The sequence below is a fragment of the Rhincodon typus genome, chromosome 17 (assembly GCF_021869965.1).
Source record: "Rhincodon typus isolate 14 chromosome 17, sRhiTyp1.1, whole genome shotgun sequence".
In the NCBI taxonomy this organism is placed as follows: Eukaryota; Metazoa; Chordata; class Chondrichthyes; order Orectolobiformes; family Rhincodontidae; genus Rhincodon; species Rhincodon typus.
In genome coordinates this window covers 1,931,618-1,948,977 of record NC_063348.1, presented here as the reverse complement: position 1 = coordinate 1,948,977, position 17,360 = coordinate 1,931,618, and the positions used below count along the sequence as shown (strand labels likewise).

At 41.5% G+C, this 17,360-nt stretch overlaps 1 protein-coding gene across 1 annotated transcript in view; it reads left to right on the top strand.

Annotated features, from left to right (window-relative positions):
* The window catches only part of LOC125485263 (mucin-6-like), a 200,254-nt gene that overhangs the window by 176,532 nt on the left and 6,362 nt on the right, over nt 1-17,360 (top strand). The window contains exons 11-12 of the mRNA XM_048607276.1: nt 13,266-13,406; nt 14,601-14,663. Of these exons, the coding sequence (XP_048463233.1) occupies nt 13,266-13,406; nt 14,601-14,663 (204 nt within the window). The remainder of the gene's footprint in view (nt 1-13,265; nt 13,407-14,600; nt 14,664-17,360) is intronic.

The following is a 17,360-nucleotide window of genomic DNA, read 5'->3' as shown; positions in this document are numbered from 1 at the left end:
CAGGCAGCATCAGAGGAGCAGGAAAGCTGATGTTTCGTGTCGGGACCCTTCTTCATTTCTGAGGAAGGATCCTGACCCGAAACGTGAGCTTTCCTGCTCCTCTGATGCTGCCTGACCTGCTGTGTTCCTCCAGCTCCACACTGTGTTATCTCTGACTCCAGCATCGGCAGTTCTTACTATGTCCACGTAATTTCAGTATCCCATTCCTACTTTTTCTCCATACCCCTTGATCCCTGGTCACGTCCAGCTCCCTCTTGAATATATCTAATGAACTAGCCCAAACAGCTTCCTGTGGTAGAGGATTCCACAGGTTCACAACTCTGAGTGAAGAAATTCTTCCTCATCTCAGTTGTGAATAGATTATCCCTTATTCTTAGACTAGTTCTGTACTTTGCCAACGTTGGGAACATTCTTCACTCATCTAGCCTGTCCAGTCTCATCAGGATTTTATATGTTTCTATGAGATCCTCCCTCATTCTTCTAAATTCCAGTGAGTACAAGACCAGTCAATCCAATCTGTCTTCATTTTTCATCCCGGGAATCAATCTGGTGAACCTTTGCTTGACTCCCTCAATAGCAAGAATGTCCTTCCTCAGACTAGGAGACCAAAACTACACGTAATACTCCAAGGGGTGGCCTCACCAAGGCCCTGTATAACTGCAGCAAGACATCCTTACTCTGATACTTAAATTGTCTCACTATGAAGGCCAGCATACCATTAGTTTTCCTCACTACCTGCTACACGTGCATACCAAACTTCAGTGACTGTTCCGCCAGCGACACCCAGGTCTCATTGTACCTCACTTTTTCTTAAACTGCCACCATTCAGACAATAATCTGCCTTCCTGTTTTGTGGCCAAAGTGGATAACATCACAGTTATATCCATTATATTGCATTTGCCAAGTACTTGCACACTCTGTCAGCCTGTCCAAGTCACCCTGCAACCTCACAGCACACACTGCCACCAAGCTTAGTGTCATCTGCAAATATGGAGTTATGGCATTCAATTCCTTCATCTGAATCATTAATGTATATTGTAAACAGATGAGGTCCCAGCACTGAACACTGCAGCACCCCATTTGTCACTGCCTGCCCTTCTGGAAGGGACCAGTTTATTCCAACTCTCTACTTCCTGTCTGCCAACCAGTTCTGTATCCATGTGAATACATTACCTCCACTACCATGAGCTTTAATTTTCCTTACTAATCTCTTATGTTGAACCTTGTCAAAAGCCTTTTGAAAATCCAGACACACAACATTTACTGATTCATCCTTGTCCACTCTACTGATCACATCCTCAAAAAATTCCAGAAGATTTGTCATGCATGATTTCCCTTCAGTGAATCCATGCTGACTTGGACCGATTCTGTCGCCACTTTCCAAATGCCAAGTTGTTACATCCTTAATAATTGTCTCCTGCACTTTCCCCACCACCGATGTCATGCTAACCGGCCTATAATTCCCCATTTTCCCTGTCTCCCTCCTTTTTTAAACGAGTTGAGTTACATTAACTACCCTCTAGTCCATTGGAACTCTTCCAGAGTCAACAGGACACTGGAAAATGACCATCAATGTGTCCACTATTTCTAGGGCCATTTCCTTAAGTACTGTGGAATGCAGAGCATCAGGTCTGGGGACTTACTGGGTTTTAATCCCATGAATTTCCCAAAGACCATTTCCTGACTAATCAGGGCTTTATTCAATTCCTCCTTTATGCTTGACCCTCTGTCTCCTAGCATTTCCTGAAGGTTATTTATGTCCTCCTTAGAGAAGACAGATGCAAAGTATTTGTTTAACTGGTCTGCCATCACTTTGTTGTCCATTATGAATTCACCTGATTCTAACTGCAAGGAACCTACATTTGTCTTCACCAGTTTTTATCTCTTCACATACCAATAGAAGTTTTTGCAGTCAGTTCTTGTTTTCTGCAAGCTTACTTTCATATTCTATTTTCCCCTTCTGAACTAAACCCTTTGTCCTCTTCTGCTGAGTTTTAAATTTCTCCCAGTCCTCAGGTTTGCTGCTTTTTCTAGCCAATTTATATGTGTCCTCTTTGGCTTTAACATTATCCCTGATTTCACTTGCTGACCATGGTTGAGCCGTCCTTGTTTTACTCTTATGCCAGATAGGGATATATAGTTGTTGAAGATCATCCTTGTGTTCTTTAAATGTCTGCCATTGCCTATGCATTGTCAACCCTTTAAGTACCCTTGGCCAGTTTATCCTATCCAGTGCATATCTCATACCATCAAGTTAGCCTTCTTTATGTTCAGCACCCTAATTTCAGATCTAATTGTGTCAGTCTCCATCTTAATACAGATTTCTACCGTATTACGACCAGTCATCCCCAAAGGATCTCACATCACAATGTTGCTAATTAATCCTCTCTCATTGGAGCTCTGAGGAAGTGTCACAGGACCCAAAACATTAACTCTGATTTGTTTCTTCATAGATCCTACCAGACCTGCTGAGCTTTTCCAGCAACTTGTTTTTTTTCCTGTATCATTACAGTCTAGGATGGCTTGCTGTCTAGTTGGTTTCTTGACATATTGGTCAAGGAAACCATCCTTCATACTTTCCAGAAAATCCTCCTCCATCGCATTGCTACCAGCTTGGTTAGCCCAATCACTATGCAAATTGAAGTCACCATAATAACTGTTGCACCCTTATTGCATGCATCTCTAATTTCATGTTTGATACATTAACAAACCTCACAACTACTGTTTGGTGATCTGTACGCAATTCCCACTAACATCTTTTTCCCTTTCAAAACTACCAGACTGGAAAGATTTCGTTTGGTTTTGCTGTCATCATCCAATTATCAAAAGTTCTGAGTAACGAACCCTTGTCTGTAATAAGTAAAAAGCCCCTGGAAGTGTGCGGAAACTGCTTGCGCATTGCTGGGTGATTTTGGAGTTCAAGCAGGATATACAGTCCTACCCGCCGGTAATACAACCTATTATCAAATAATTTCATGAAAGCCTGGTATTCACAGTTGAAATGTTATTGAACTAGCAAATTGTATATTGTACTTAATTTAGCCCATAACAATGTCTGCAGTGTGTGAGTGGGGATTCATATTCAAAGAAGGATTGACCAATTCAACATCCAAACAATTCAGCCAATTCAACATCTGGCAGTCCCTGAGCATTACATTCCCTTTTCCGCAGCTCCACCAATACTGATTCCACGTCATCCAGGCTAATGGCCTCCCTCATTATTGTGTTAATCTCATCCTTAACCAGCAATGCTATCCTACCTCCCTTTCCTTTCCTTCTAACTTTCCTGAAAATTGAATGACCCTGGATATTGAGTTCCCATCCTTGGTCACCCTAGAGCCAGGTCTCTGTGATCCCAATTACATCATACCCATTAATAACTGTTGCACACTTAATTCATCCACTTTATTACAAAAGCACCTTGCACTGAGACTCCGAGCCTCCAGGCTCTTTAGTTTTGACTTTTGTTGCCCTTTTAGAATCATCATGTAATGCGGCCCTTTTTGATTTTTGTTTTTGGTTTCTCTGCCTTCCACTTTCACATTTACCCTTACCGTGTTTAGTTTCTGCCCCCACTTTACTTCCCACCAACTTTCTGCATTGGTTTCCATCCCCCTGCCATATTTGTTTGAAAGCTCCCCAACAACACACGCTAACATTCCCCCTAGGACATTGATTCCACTCCTGCCCATGTACAGACTGTCTAGTTTGTACTGATCCTATTTCCCCGAGAACCAGTTCCAATGTCCCAGGAATTTAAATCCCTCCCTTTTGCACCACCTTTCAAGCCACGTATTCAGTTTAGCAATCCTGCCGTTCCTACTCTGACTAATACCTCCTTAGTTTCCCAGCTGAGTTGAATAAAGGAGTCCTATTCACTATTTTCCAACTTTATTGGATCTTTCCAATACATTTTATTTAGTTCAAAAACATGCAGTTTGTAGACTGTCAGTCAATGTGGTGTTTTATAAATCCCTGCTTTAGAAATAAAACCAGTCCGACTCCAAACGAAAACACAAACAGAATTTAAAGAAGGCCTGACACCTAACATGCATTGTCTGATCTAAAACTGACATCTCTTTACACTGATAACACCTTTGGTTCTCTCAGGACTGTGACTTGAAAAGAATTCGGGGATTTACATATACTTTCTATCAATAAAACTTTCTAACTGATTAAAGATTTAACAACATCTTAGGTTTGCTAAATACATCCGCATCAGTAGTGCGAACCTTTGATCTTTTACTTATAAATTCTGTGTCTGATACGACCTCTCTCACTAACATCTGATGAAGGACTGAGGCTCCGAAAGCTTGTGATTTCAAATGAACCTGTTGGACTGTAACCTAGTGTCGTGTGATAACTATTTTAAAACAAATAGACTTAAGATCACTAGACCCAAAAGGTTCCCCAACCATCACTTGATTCACTTGCCCTGTCTTATTACCCAAAAGAAGGTCAATTTTGCTCCTTCTCTTGTAGGAACATTTACATATTGATAAAGAAAATTTTCTTGAACACGTTTACCAAATTCTTCACCATCCAAACCTTGAACACTATAGGAGTCCCAGTCAATGTTTGGAAAATTAAGATCACTTAGTATTACAACCTTATTATTCTTACATTTATCTGAGATCTCTCTACATATTTGTTCCTCAATTTACATTTGACTATTGGGAGGTCTATAGTGCAATCCCATAAGGCGATCATTCCCTTTTTATTTCTAATTTCAACCCATATACTTTCACTGGACAATTTTCATAAATATTTTCTCCTGTTACAGCAGTAATGTTTTCCTTAATCAAAAACGCCACCCCCATCCTCTGTATCTCTTTTTCCAACCTTCCTACAGGGAACTGGCCTGGAAAGATAACACAGGTTAATTACAGCTCTAAGAACACTTACGATGATTTGCCACCAAGATGTTGTAATGCTCAGGGACTGCCAGATGTTGAATTGGCTGAATTGTTTGGATGTTGAATTGGTCAATCCTTCTTTGAATATGAATCCCCACTCACACACTGCAGACATTATTATGGGCTAAATTAAGTACAATATACAATTTGCTAGTTCAATAACATTTCAACTGTGAATACCAGGCTTTCATGAAATTAGTTGATAATAGGTTGTATTACAGGCACGTAGGACTGTATATCCTACTTGAATTCTAAAATCACCCAGCAATGTGCAAGCAGTTTCCGCACACTTCCAGGGGCTTTTTACTTATTACAGACAAGGGTTCTTTACTGAGAACTTATGATAATTGGATGATGACAGCAAAACCAAACGAAATCTTTCTAGTCTGGTAGTTTCGAAAGTAAAAATCTGCCTTCTGTCCAAAACCCATACAGCATCAATTTACTCTTTGCTGTCGTATTGTTCAATATTTTCTCTGGTTGGCTGGCTATTACTGGTCCTCCATTGATTTTAACTGCAGCTACAATTCTAATAACTCACCCCTGCTTGAACAGTTTCCTGTATCATGGTGTAGTGATAGTCTGCTTATCCAAACCCCACCCTCCCTTCACACTCATTTTCCCTGCCCCACTTTTATTCAAACAGGTACCAAGAGCCTCAGCCTGTTGGACAACTGCAAAGACTGATGCTTCATCACTTCTACCTCCTGGGTCCACTAACTACCTCACTTGCAATCACATGCTCATGTGCCTGACAGTTGACTGGATCAGAAGACCCTAGGAATATGACCTCATCCTGGAATAACATCTCCAGCTAACCATTCATCTCCCTGATTTGTTGCATTGTCTGCATTTCAGCCTCCAGCTTGCTGACTGAGCTGAAGCTCCTAAAGTCAAAGACTCTTGAGCTTGCAGAAAATGGTGCCCATCCCCTGACTTTACTGTCCCTATTACATTTGAGCTACATTTCTTATTACTGTCCTGCTGGAATGGCTTCCTGCATCATGATGCAGTGGTAGTCTGCTTAGATTGCACCAGCACTCAGGAGCTCCTTCAGCCTGGCAGATGCAAGACATAACCTGCCCTGCCATCTTTAGTATGTGTTAACTAATTTCTTATTTTACTTAGACTTTATAACTAATAAACACTACAGCTCCCATTGAATTTTATTACAACTAATAAACTTAACCATCTAATAACCCTAACAATTAGTAACAAAATTACCAAAATTTTAAAACTAAATATGTAACATACTCACTTAGCTGTTTCATTGTGGTGTTAGACTTTTGATTATTTTCTCCAACATTATACATCCATGGACTATTTAATAAATGCCCTGTTATCTTGCTGTTTAAAACTCCACTGCTCTTGTGCTGCCTGATTGACTCTCTCCATTGTCCTATTTTGTGGATACACTCTGCCACTTCTGTGGCATTTAATGGGCTCTCTACACTGCTGTTGGACTGTTTCTCCAGCTCTTCCACTTGTTTAATCTCTAATCCTCTGGGCTACTGCTAATTTTTGCAGCATAGTGCATTTTTTCTTTCAACTTAGCAACATCTTTAATTTATTTAGTTAGGAACATAGGTTGAATAGCATATTCTTAATCCTATCAAGCTTGCCCTGGCATTTAATACAGTCATGGCTGATTTGAATACTTCAGTGCCTTTTTCTCATAACTCTGTATGCCACTGGTAATCAGAAATCTCAGTCTCTACCTTAATCATACTCAAAGACTGAACCTCCACATCCTTCTATGGTAGAGAATCCAAAGGTGCACAACTCTCTGAGTAAATAATTTCTCCTCATCTCAGACCTAAGTGGCATGCCCCTGAGGCGACGGCCTGTTGGAATTACTAGACTAGTAAGCTGGAGACCCAGGAAATGTTCTGGGGTCCTCTGTACAAATCCCACCATGGCAAAGGGTACAATTTTGAGTTCAATAATAAAAAAAATTTCTAGGTTTAAAAAGTCTAATGATGACCATGAAATGCTTGTCAGGAAAACCCTTCTGGTTCACTAATGCCCATTAGGGAAGGAATCTGCCATCCTTACCAGGTGTTGCCTACATGTGACTCCAGACCCACAGCAATATGGTGGACGCTGAACTGCCCTCTGGGCAATTAGGGATGGGCAATGAATGCTGGCCTCACCAGCAATGCCCACATCCTGTGAATGATTTTAAAAAAAGTTATCCCTTGAATCTAGATTGGCCAACCTGAAACTGCTTACCTACATTAACCCTCTGTATCCCTTAACTATTTAGTAGGTTTCAGTAAGATCCCCTCTGATTTTTCGCAACTCTTGAGAATAGGGATCCAGTTTGTCCAATCTCTCTTATTAGACCAGTGCCGCCATCCTGGGAACAAAGTCTGATGAACTTTTGTTTCACCTATGACAATAATATCATTCGTGAGATAATGAGACTAAAACTCCAGGCGTGGATTCACGAAGCTTTTATACAGTTGAAGCAACACTTTGCTATTCTTATACTTGGATCTTCTTGTAAAGAAGGCTAATGAATGCCTCAGACACAACAACGTGTGGAGCTGGAGGAACACAGCACATCAGGCAACATCAGAGGAGCAGGTATAGAAGAAGGGTCCCGACCCGAAACGTCAACTTTCCTGCTCCTGTAATGCTGTCTGACCTGCAGTGTTCCTCCAGTTTCACACTGGGTTACCTCTGACTCCAGTATCTCCAGTTCTTGCTATCTCCTAATGAATGCCTCAGATGTGCATCGTTCCATTTGTAAATTTCCTTCTCAATGCAATATACCTTTGTTGAATCATGAGATATATCCTTAAATGTCTGCCAATGTTTTTCTGGTGGCTTACCTTTTTGGCTGTGATGCAGAGCGATGCGAACAGTGTGGTTCAGTTTCTACACTGGCTGAGGTTACCATGAAGGCCTCTCCTCCACCTTTCCCGTCACCTGAAGCATGGAGACCCTCAGGTTAAACCACCACCAGTCATCTCTCTAATGAGAGAGCAGCCCTATGACCCATTAGGACTATGGCAACGTTACTTTATCTTACCTTTAACCTATTTTGCCTTTCCATTTTTGCCAAACAGGTCTTGATAGCTTTTTAACTGTCTTATTTAAGATTCCAGTTTTTGACCCAAATTTTGTCACCCTGAAACTGAATATGAAATTCTATCACATTGTGATAATTCCTACCTAGAGGATCTTTTATTTTAATGATATTATCTAATCCTGCCATATAGGACAAAATATTTTATGATAATTGTAGGTAAATAATTTAAATAACTCTGGTTGGTTCCAGAATGTATTGTTCTATGGAACTGTTAGTCTGACCTAGAAAGGTAATGCTTTTAACCAGAGTCCAAGTCCACACTTTCAGCGAGGGCTTTATTTCAGTTATATAAATTCTATAAACTCACCCCACTGATTATTTTTTCTTTAATTTATCAACCTGTCCAGGCATGTTGTGAGATAACAAGGTGTAGAGCTGGATGAACACAGCAGGCCAAGCAGCATCAGAGGAGCAGGAAGCCTGACGTTTCGGGCCTAGACCCTTCTTCAGAAATGGGGGAGGGGAAGGGGGTTCTGAAATAAATAGGGAGAGAGGGGGAGGCGGATAGAAGATGGATAGAGGAGAAGATAGGTGGAGAGGAGACAGACAGGTCAAAGAGGCGGGAATGGAGCCAGTAAAGGTGAGTGTAGGTGGGGAGTTAGGGAGGAGATACGTCAGTCCAGGGAGGACAGACAGGTCAAGGGGGTGGGATGAGGTTAGTAGGTAGGAGATGGGGGTGTGGCTTGAGGTGGGAGGAGGGGATAGGTGGGAGGAAGGACAGGTTAGGGAGGCGGGGACATGCTGGGCTGGTTTGGGGATGCGGTAGGGGGAGGGGAGATTTTGAAGCTCATCCCGCCCCCTTGACCTGTCCGTCCTCCCTGGACTGACCAATCTCCTCCCTAACTCCCCACCTACACTCACCTTTACTGGCTCCATCCCTGCCTTTTTCACCTGTCTGTCTCCTCTCCACCTATCTTCTCCTCTATCCATCTTCCATCCGCCTCCCCCTCTCTCCCTATTTATTTCAGAACCCCCTTCCCCTCCCCCATTTCTGAAGAAGGGTCTAGACCCGAAACGTCAGCCTTCCTGCTCCTCTGATGCTGCTTGGCCTGCTGTGTTCATCCAGCTCTACACCTTGTTATCTCAGATTCTCCAGCATCTGCAGTTCCTACTATCTCGGGCATGTTGTGACACAGCTTTGGAGCAGGTGGGATTTGAACTCTTAGTTCCTAGTTCAGAGATTTACTATCTCTGTGCCAAAGAGCTATAAGTACCCCACTGATAATGTTACTCCTTTTAACCTATTTTTCTAATTGACCTGTTCAGAGATATTATTATACACCTCTGGAGCAGGTGGGCCTTCTAGTTCAGGGGTAAGGACACTACCACTGTGCGACAAGAGAGCCTAAAATATTGCAGGAGAGATATTTTGTAATCAAGCTATCCAGAGTCATTATTACACATCTTTGGAGCCTCAGACAGATCCTGTCTCATACATACACCGTCTCTCAAGCACACAGACATACTCTCACACAAATGCTTTCTCATATAGACACTGTCTCTCAAATGCATGCACACACACATGCACTTTCTTTACCCCCACACACACGCACACACTCACTTTCTTTGTCCCTCACACACACAACCGCACACTTTCTCTTCCCCCTCCCACACACACACACACACAGTCTCTCTTTCTCCCTCACACACACATACACATGCACGCACTCACTCTCTCTCTCTCTCCCTCACACAAACACACACCACACACACACGTAAATCTATGGGGTGAATTTGTATTTGCAGATACATTCTCTCTTTCTCCCTGCCTCACACACACACTCTCTCTCTCTCTCCCTCCTCTGACACTCTCTCACTCACACATGCACACACACACTCTCTCTCTCTCTCTCCCTCACATAAGCACGCACACACTCACTCTCTCTCTCCCTCACACACACACACACACACACATGTAAATCTACGGCATGAATTTATATTTGCAGATACATTCTACTTTGTTCAAAAAGCACACAATTTATAGACAGTCAATATGGCATTTTATATATTCCTACTTTAGAAATAAAACCAGTCTGACTCCAAACCAAAACACAAACAGATTCTAAACAAGGCCTGGCACCTAACATGCATTGTCTGACCTAAAATGTCATCTTTTCTTTACACCGATAAAACCTTTAGTTCTCTCAGGGCAGTGACTTGAAAGAAATTTGAGGATTTACTATAGTATTAATCAATTAAAACCTTCTAACTGATTAAAGATTTAACAGCATCTTAAGTTTGTTTAATACACCCTCAACAGTGGTGTGACCCTTTGAGCTTTTACTTATAAATTCTGTGTCTGATTCCAACTCTCCCACTAATGCCTGAAGAACAAGCGAGGCTCCAAAATCTTGTGTTTTCAAATAAACCTGTTCGACTGTAACCTGGTGTTGTGTGATACTTGCACAGCAGCTTTTTCTTCAGTTTTTGTTTTGAGTGCCTCAGTTGGGTATGTTTGCTCTGTGTAAACGTGCACAAATAGACTTATAGACTCTCAAATTTGCATTACAGATTCTGAGACACCTTTTGTAACGTACAGTTCAAAAAATAATATGTTAACTTTTCATTTGACTCTTTCATTCCCAACCTTTAGAATACATTTTCCCTTGCTTCATAATTGTTGATGGCCTTTTCCTTTCCTCTGGTTCCCTATCCTTCAGTTCAGCTGCTCTTTCTCCCTTCCCAGCACACTTAATAACCTCATTGCTTCTCCACCAATAATATGTGGCTCCATTTTTCCTTGTCCTCATTGCTCCTGTGACTAATACTTGCTTCTCTGAATTTCAGTTTGCTTCCCTCTATTCCCAGGATCCTTCCAGTGCCCATGGCAACCACATCCGGTAGGTTCCATTCTCCATTTTTTTTTCAATCCACTCCACCTTTCCTGTCACCCTATTCTGCTGATTCCCTTTTGATTTGATTCCCCTTTTGATTTGAACCCTGCTTACCTGTCCAAGTCAGGTTTGCTGGAGTCGGCTAGTGATCAGGTTGCTTCAATTGGGCAGGGTAGTAGCCCTGGTTGGGCTTCAACACTAACATTATTAGTGTTTAACTGCAAAAGCAAGTCTGCATGTTATTGAGATTTCCCATCAGTTCTTGAATGTGGAGAGGTTTTGCCCCAACAACAGTCAGTGTTTGTGTCAAAATATAGTTTATGAAGGAGCCAAGAAATGGATGAAGGTTTTACTCATCGAAGCTTGGAGAAAGCAATCAATCCCACTAGATGCCAATCTGTTATAGATTTGTCAGGTTTGTGAAGACACTTTTTCAATATTTTTGGCTAACAACAATATAATTCCAGTAGACTGATGTGTTCTTGAGGATGCATGACATGCCAATGCATAGAAAATAAGATTGGGAAACCTGCCCGAAAGGTCTCCAAACCTATTGCAAAACTTTAACCCAGTGGCAGAAACTGGATTTTTTGACCTCCCAATCAATTATGTCCCCCTGCATATCCTTCTGAAAGATCACGGTGGGATGGAAAATTCTGCCCCATGACTCTGTAATGGTTATCATTTCATTTTCATTTATTTCTGTCGTGTGATCAGTTCATCTATCTTGGTGTGAATTCCGCATGGATTCGTATAATGGGCCTCTAATTCTGTTGCTTTACTAATTTTTTTCACCCTACTCCAATGTTATTTGCTGTTACACAAAGTGTTTGTACACTGATCCTTTGTTATCATGCACTATTGCTTTTTCCTTTCTCTTTATCTTTGCAATACTTTCCTGTGAACTCTGCCTCAGTACTTAGTACTCTACAATCCTAGTTGTTTGATTCACTGGTACTGATCCCTGAGTTACTATTAATTGTACATCCTTTGAAACAGATCCAATACTTATGTTATATTGTTGACATTGTTCAAAAAATCTAATTTTGACTGAGCAAGTGGAGACTGGTATGTTCATGGGTTAGACCTTTAACTGATATTTATAGAAAACACAGATCACGTTGTTAACCTGTGGAGTGTATTAAAATTTCATATGATAAATACAGTGGTTTCTGTTCCAGACTAGTTGTCACTTATTTTCTTTTTGGTTTACATGGCATACTAGAGTAAACTTTTATGCGTAGTATGTTAGACTAGGCCTCAGTACAAACTGTGCTGCCTTTTACAACAACTGGTGGAAGAGGTGTGCAAACTTCATAAAAGTGGTGCTTAGTCAGGATGTTTTGTAGGTTTTCTTTAATGTTATGAAAATCCGTCATTGAAATTCATCCTGTAATAGCTAAACCAGATTATTGCAATAGACTAAGAAGTGTATTCTATTAAGGATCTTGTGTGACTGATATTGAAAAGAAAGAAAGACTTGTTTGTGTGTAGCCCCTTTTGTGACCATCAGATGTTTCCAAACATTTCACAGCCGGTAAAGTATTTTTAATTGAAGTCACAGTTATAATGCTGGAAAGGTGGCAACCAACTCACAAACAACAAACTTCCACAAAAAGCAGTGTAATGACCAACTAACTGATTGAGGGATATGTATATAGTAGGTCAAGACATTGAGGATAATTCCCCTGTTGTGCAAGTGATAATGTCTCTGTGTCTGGGCTAGAAAGTCTGGGTTCATGTCCTTCCTGCTTTGGAAGTGTGCCATAACACACCCAAACAGGTTGATTATAAATAATTAACACCCCTGCTTTTCTTTGAAATAGTACCAGAGGATCTTTTACATTTATGCAAGAGCAAGACAGGGCTTCACTTTAACACTTCATCTGAGAGGTTGCACCACCAACAGTGCAGCAGTCCCTTTTAATGCACTGGAACATCAATGAAAGAACTCCACAGGGCCAGTACTCCATCACCAACTCACTCCTTATTTACATGTGGAAAGTCCTTAGCAATGATCCAGCTTTCTTAGAGCCAGCTCTAAGAAAGAGTGGCACGCACTTTTGTTTTTATTTGTCAGCAATGGCTTCTTGATTAAACCAGATTAGCAGCCCCAGTCAGGGAACTCATATTCAAGAGGACCACCTGGCTTACCTCGTTATAATCACTAATTAGCTTTGAATGTTATGCTCAAATCAAATGTAGAAACTCGTGACTGCAAGGTGAAACTGCCGTCAATTGAGCCTAGGCTGACACTTGATATCCATATACAATGGATGTTATAGTCTTTAGGAAAATACCAGCATAAAAAGTGCCAGTAAGATGTATTTGTTAAGCAAGTGTTAAATTAATGAATTCAATGAAATCAGCACTAACTCTTTGATATCTGAATAATCAATCATTTTAAATATCTTCTAGCTGTGAATTGTGATTTTTACAATACTCACGATCGAAGAACAAATGGTTATAAATATGCTGGTGACATTGAATGCAAATGGCACTATCAGCCATGCTTGTGCCCCAATAGTCCATGGACCTTCTCAAAGACAAATATGGAAGGTACAACAAATCTTTCATTTTATTAAATTTTTATGTTGTTTTTGATGAATTAGTCATGTAATGAAAATTATCTCACTCTGTTAAGTTTTAAACCTGTAATTGTACCTGTAAATAGAGCAGTGACAATATTAAGTTAAAAGAAGATGATAAGCTTGTTAAAAGTCAATTGCTTCAGTTCTAGGATAGTCAGCAGTACCACAGGGCAGTGTCCTACACCCAACCATGTTCAGTTGCTTCAACAACACCTTCCTCCATGGTGCTCAGTAGTCTTTGCAAATCATCTGAAGCAGTCCATATTCAAAGAGTGCAAGACTAGACAGCATTTGCACTTAGTCTGGTAAATTGCAAGTAGCAGTCACACCTCGTAAGTGCCAGGCAATAATCATCCCCAATCTGACAGAATCTAACCATATCCCCTTGGTATTAATTACCAATTCTAAATCCCACACAATCAACATCTTTGGCTTATCATAGAGCAGAAACTGAATTGGACCAGCCATATAAATACTGTCGCTTCAAAAAATACATTAGAGACCAGGAACTTCGAGGCCAGTGACTCACTTCCTGATTCCACAAAGTCCATCCATCATCTACAAGGCATATGTCAGGACTGTGATGGAACACTGTTCAGTTGTCTGCATTCTTAAAATGCTTGACTTCAAGCGAAAAGCAGCCCACTTGAGTGACACTATTCACCATCTTAAATATTCATTTCCTCCACTACTAACGTACATTTACAGAAGTGGGTACCATTATATGATTCACCGCAGCAACTAACCAACATTTGGCAGCATCGTCCAAAAACAGCACCTTTAGCATCTGGAAGGACTAGAACAATAGACGGACAGGAACACCACTACCTGAAAGTTCCCCTCCAAGTGGAATTGTAACATGTTCCTTCAAAATTGTTGGGTCAGAAACCTGGTACTCTGTTTCTAATATCTCTGAGGGTGTACCCACATCATATGCTCTGTAGCTGTGCTAGGAGGAGGCTCAACACTATATCTGAGGAGCAATTAGGGATGGGCAAAAAATATTTGCCTCAGTAGTAACACGCACATCACATGAAAGAATTTCAAAAACATTGCAGTTACCTTAAGTGAAAGATGCAAATCTAAATATTTATATAGGAAGCTTTTGAAATATTTTCAAATTTAAATTCGTGAATATTTTGATTTTTTGTTCTGTTCAAAGGTTGTTACAATTGCAGCATAGATGAGTACTATGATGCAGGCCAGCAGCGCTGTGTGCCATGTAGTAAGTAAAAACTTCTTTCTTGATTTATAAAAGTAATTGTTTCCTTCTAGATCTACTCACCTTTACTGGATATGAGAAGGTTAATGCATTGAGACTTAAGACAGTAGATTAAGATTGCTTACAGTATCATTGTCACTACATTTGACCAATAGGACATTCATGGAAAAGTGCATTACCTATATATCTAACTTGATTGTAAGTTTTACACAACCAACCTTAAGAGAAACCTAATCAAAGGCAATGTAATCAGATTTAGTGTGCCAAAAGGTTAGCGGTCATTGTTTCATTGATACATTTGACACTGAAGAACACACAGTAGGAAAAATCTGTTTGCAATACTCAGAACTAAGGGATTACACTGTACAACTGAAGGTGAACTGGGCAGTGGATGGGCTGTACAGTGGAGAAGAAAAAAATGTTAACCTCCTGACTTCTGATTCAGGTCTGGAAAGGGCAGGTCAAGAACAGCCTTTCCATCCTGTGGCAGTTAAGGTGCCTCTTAAAGATTCCATCTTGCCCTGCTGTTTTTCACTGGGAGGCATTTTATGCACATGTGTAATTCAATAAGTAAACCCTGGTGGATATGTCAATGGGCTAGTTGGTAGAGTAGGGGTACTTCCTTCTTGGACATCCTATTCCCAACTGGTTGGTTGCAAGGAATGCGTTTATGGGATAATATTCTACTGCACTTTATATCAAAACTCCTGGCAAGACCTCCCTGACTGGCTATGGTGATCCTATCCATTTATCTACATGCTGAGGCTCAACAGACAATCCTCAGCTTTAGTTTACAAAAGTATTGGCGGTGCCCACTTCATTCAGTAGACCTAGAGTCATAGAGATGTACAGTATGGAAACAGACCCTTCGGTCCAACTCGCCCATGCCGACCAAATATCCTAAATTAATCTAGTCCCATTTGCCAGCATTTGACCCATATCCCTCTAAACCCTTCCTATTCATATACCCTTCCTATTCATATACCCATCCAGGTGCCTTTTAAACATTGTAATTGTACCAGCCTCTACCACTTCCTCTGGCACTCATACCATACATGCACCACATTCTGCATGAAAATATTGTCCCTTGGGTCCCTTTTGAATCTTTTCCCTCTCACCTTAAACCTATGCCCTCTAGTTTTGGCAATCCTACCCTGGGAAAAAGACCTTGGTTATTTACCCAATCCATGCTCTTCAGATTTTATAAACCTCTAAAACGTCACCCCTCAGCCTCTGATGCTCCAGGGAAAACAGCCCCAGCCTAGTCAGCCTCTCCCTATACCTCAAACCCTCCAACCCTGGCAACACGCTTGTAAATCTTTTCTGAACCCTTTCAAGTTTCACAACATCCTCACTATAGCAGGGAGACCCGAATTGAATGCACTATTCCAGAAGTGGCCTGACCAATGTCCGGTACAGTTGCAACATGACCTTCCAACTCCTATACTCAATGATGAATAGGTGAGAATTGTGGTTGTAAGTACCTGCTGCTGTTTTTGAAGATTTGTTTTCAGGGCTGCAGTTGATTTTCTTGATTTCTTTGAGCAGTTTTATAAGGTTTTGCTTTGTTTTTGGAACTTTGAACAAAAAAGATCAAAACAATGGTACTTCAAATGGAAGAAAAGAGAGAGAGCAGGAGCCCATGTGAGAGGCTGATTGGAGAATGGCTCTAGAGTTTTAAAAAAAAGTATTATCCGAAAACTGTTAACCTTTGATTTAAAAACCAAAAGAACTGCGGATGCTGCAAATCAGGAACAAAAACAAAGTTGCTGGAAAAGCTCAGCAGGTCTGGCAGCATCTGTGGAGGAGAAAACAGAGTTAACGTTTTGGGTCCGGTGACCCTTCCTCGGAACTGATGGCGGCTGGGAAAACGTCAGTTTATATGCAGAAAATAGGGAGGTGGGTGGAGTAGGGAGTAAACGATAGGATAGAGCCCAAAGAGAGAGAGAGACAGTTGGACAGACAAAGGAGTTGCTAACGATCAGGCTGGGAGGGTGAATAGTTGTTAATGGGGACTGTTAGTGACTAACAACAGGGGGTGTGTAGTGGCAGGCTATGTGGTAACAAGCCTGGTGTGTGGGGTGGGGGGCTGGGACATGGGAGAGTTTAGGCCCTAAAATTATTGAACTCAATATTGAGTCTGGAGGGCTGTAGGGTCCCCAAGCGGAAAATGAGGTGTTGTTCCTCCAGCTTGCGTTGGGCTTCACTGGAACACTGTAGCAAGCCGGAGACAGAGATGTTGGCCAGAGAGCAGGGTGGTGCATTGAAGTGGCAGGCAACAGGTAGTTCAGGGTCTTTTTTGCGAGCAGAACGTAGATGTTCTGCGAAGCTGTCGCCAAGTCTACGCTTCATTTCCCCAATGTAGAGGAGATCACATTGTGAGCAGCGAATGCAGTAGACTAGATTCTTGGAAGTGCAGGTGAAGTGTTGCTTCACCTGGAAGGTATGTTTGGGCCCTTGGATAGTGGGGAGGGAGGAGGTAAATGGGCAGGTATTGCACCTTCACCGGTTACAGGGAAAGGTGCCGTAGGGCTGTGGGGAGGTGTTGGGGGTGAAGGAAGTGTGCACCAGGGTGTCCCAGAGGGAACGGTCCCTGCGGAAGGTGGACAAGGGAGGGGAATATGTGTCTGGTGGTGGCATCTTGCTGGAGGTGGCGGAAATGGCGTCTGATGATCTTCTGGATGTGGATGCTGGTGGGAT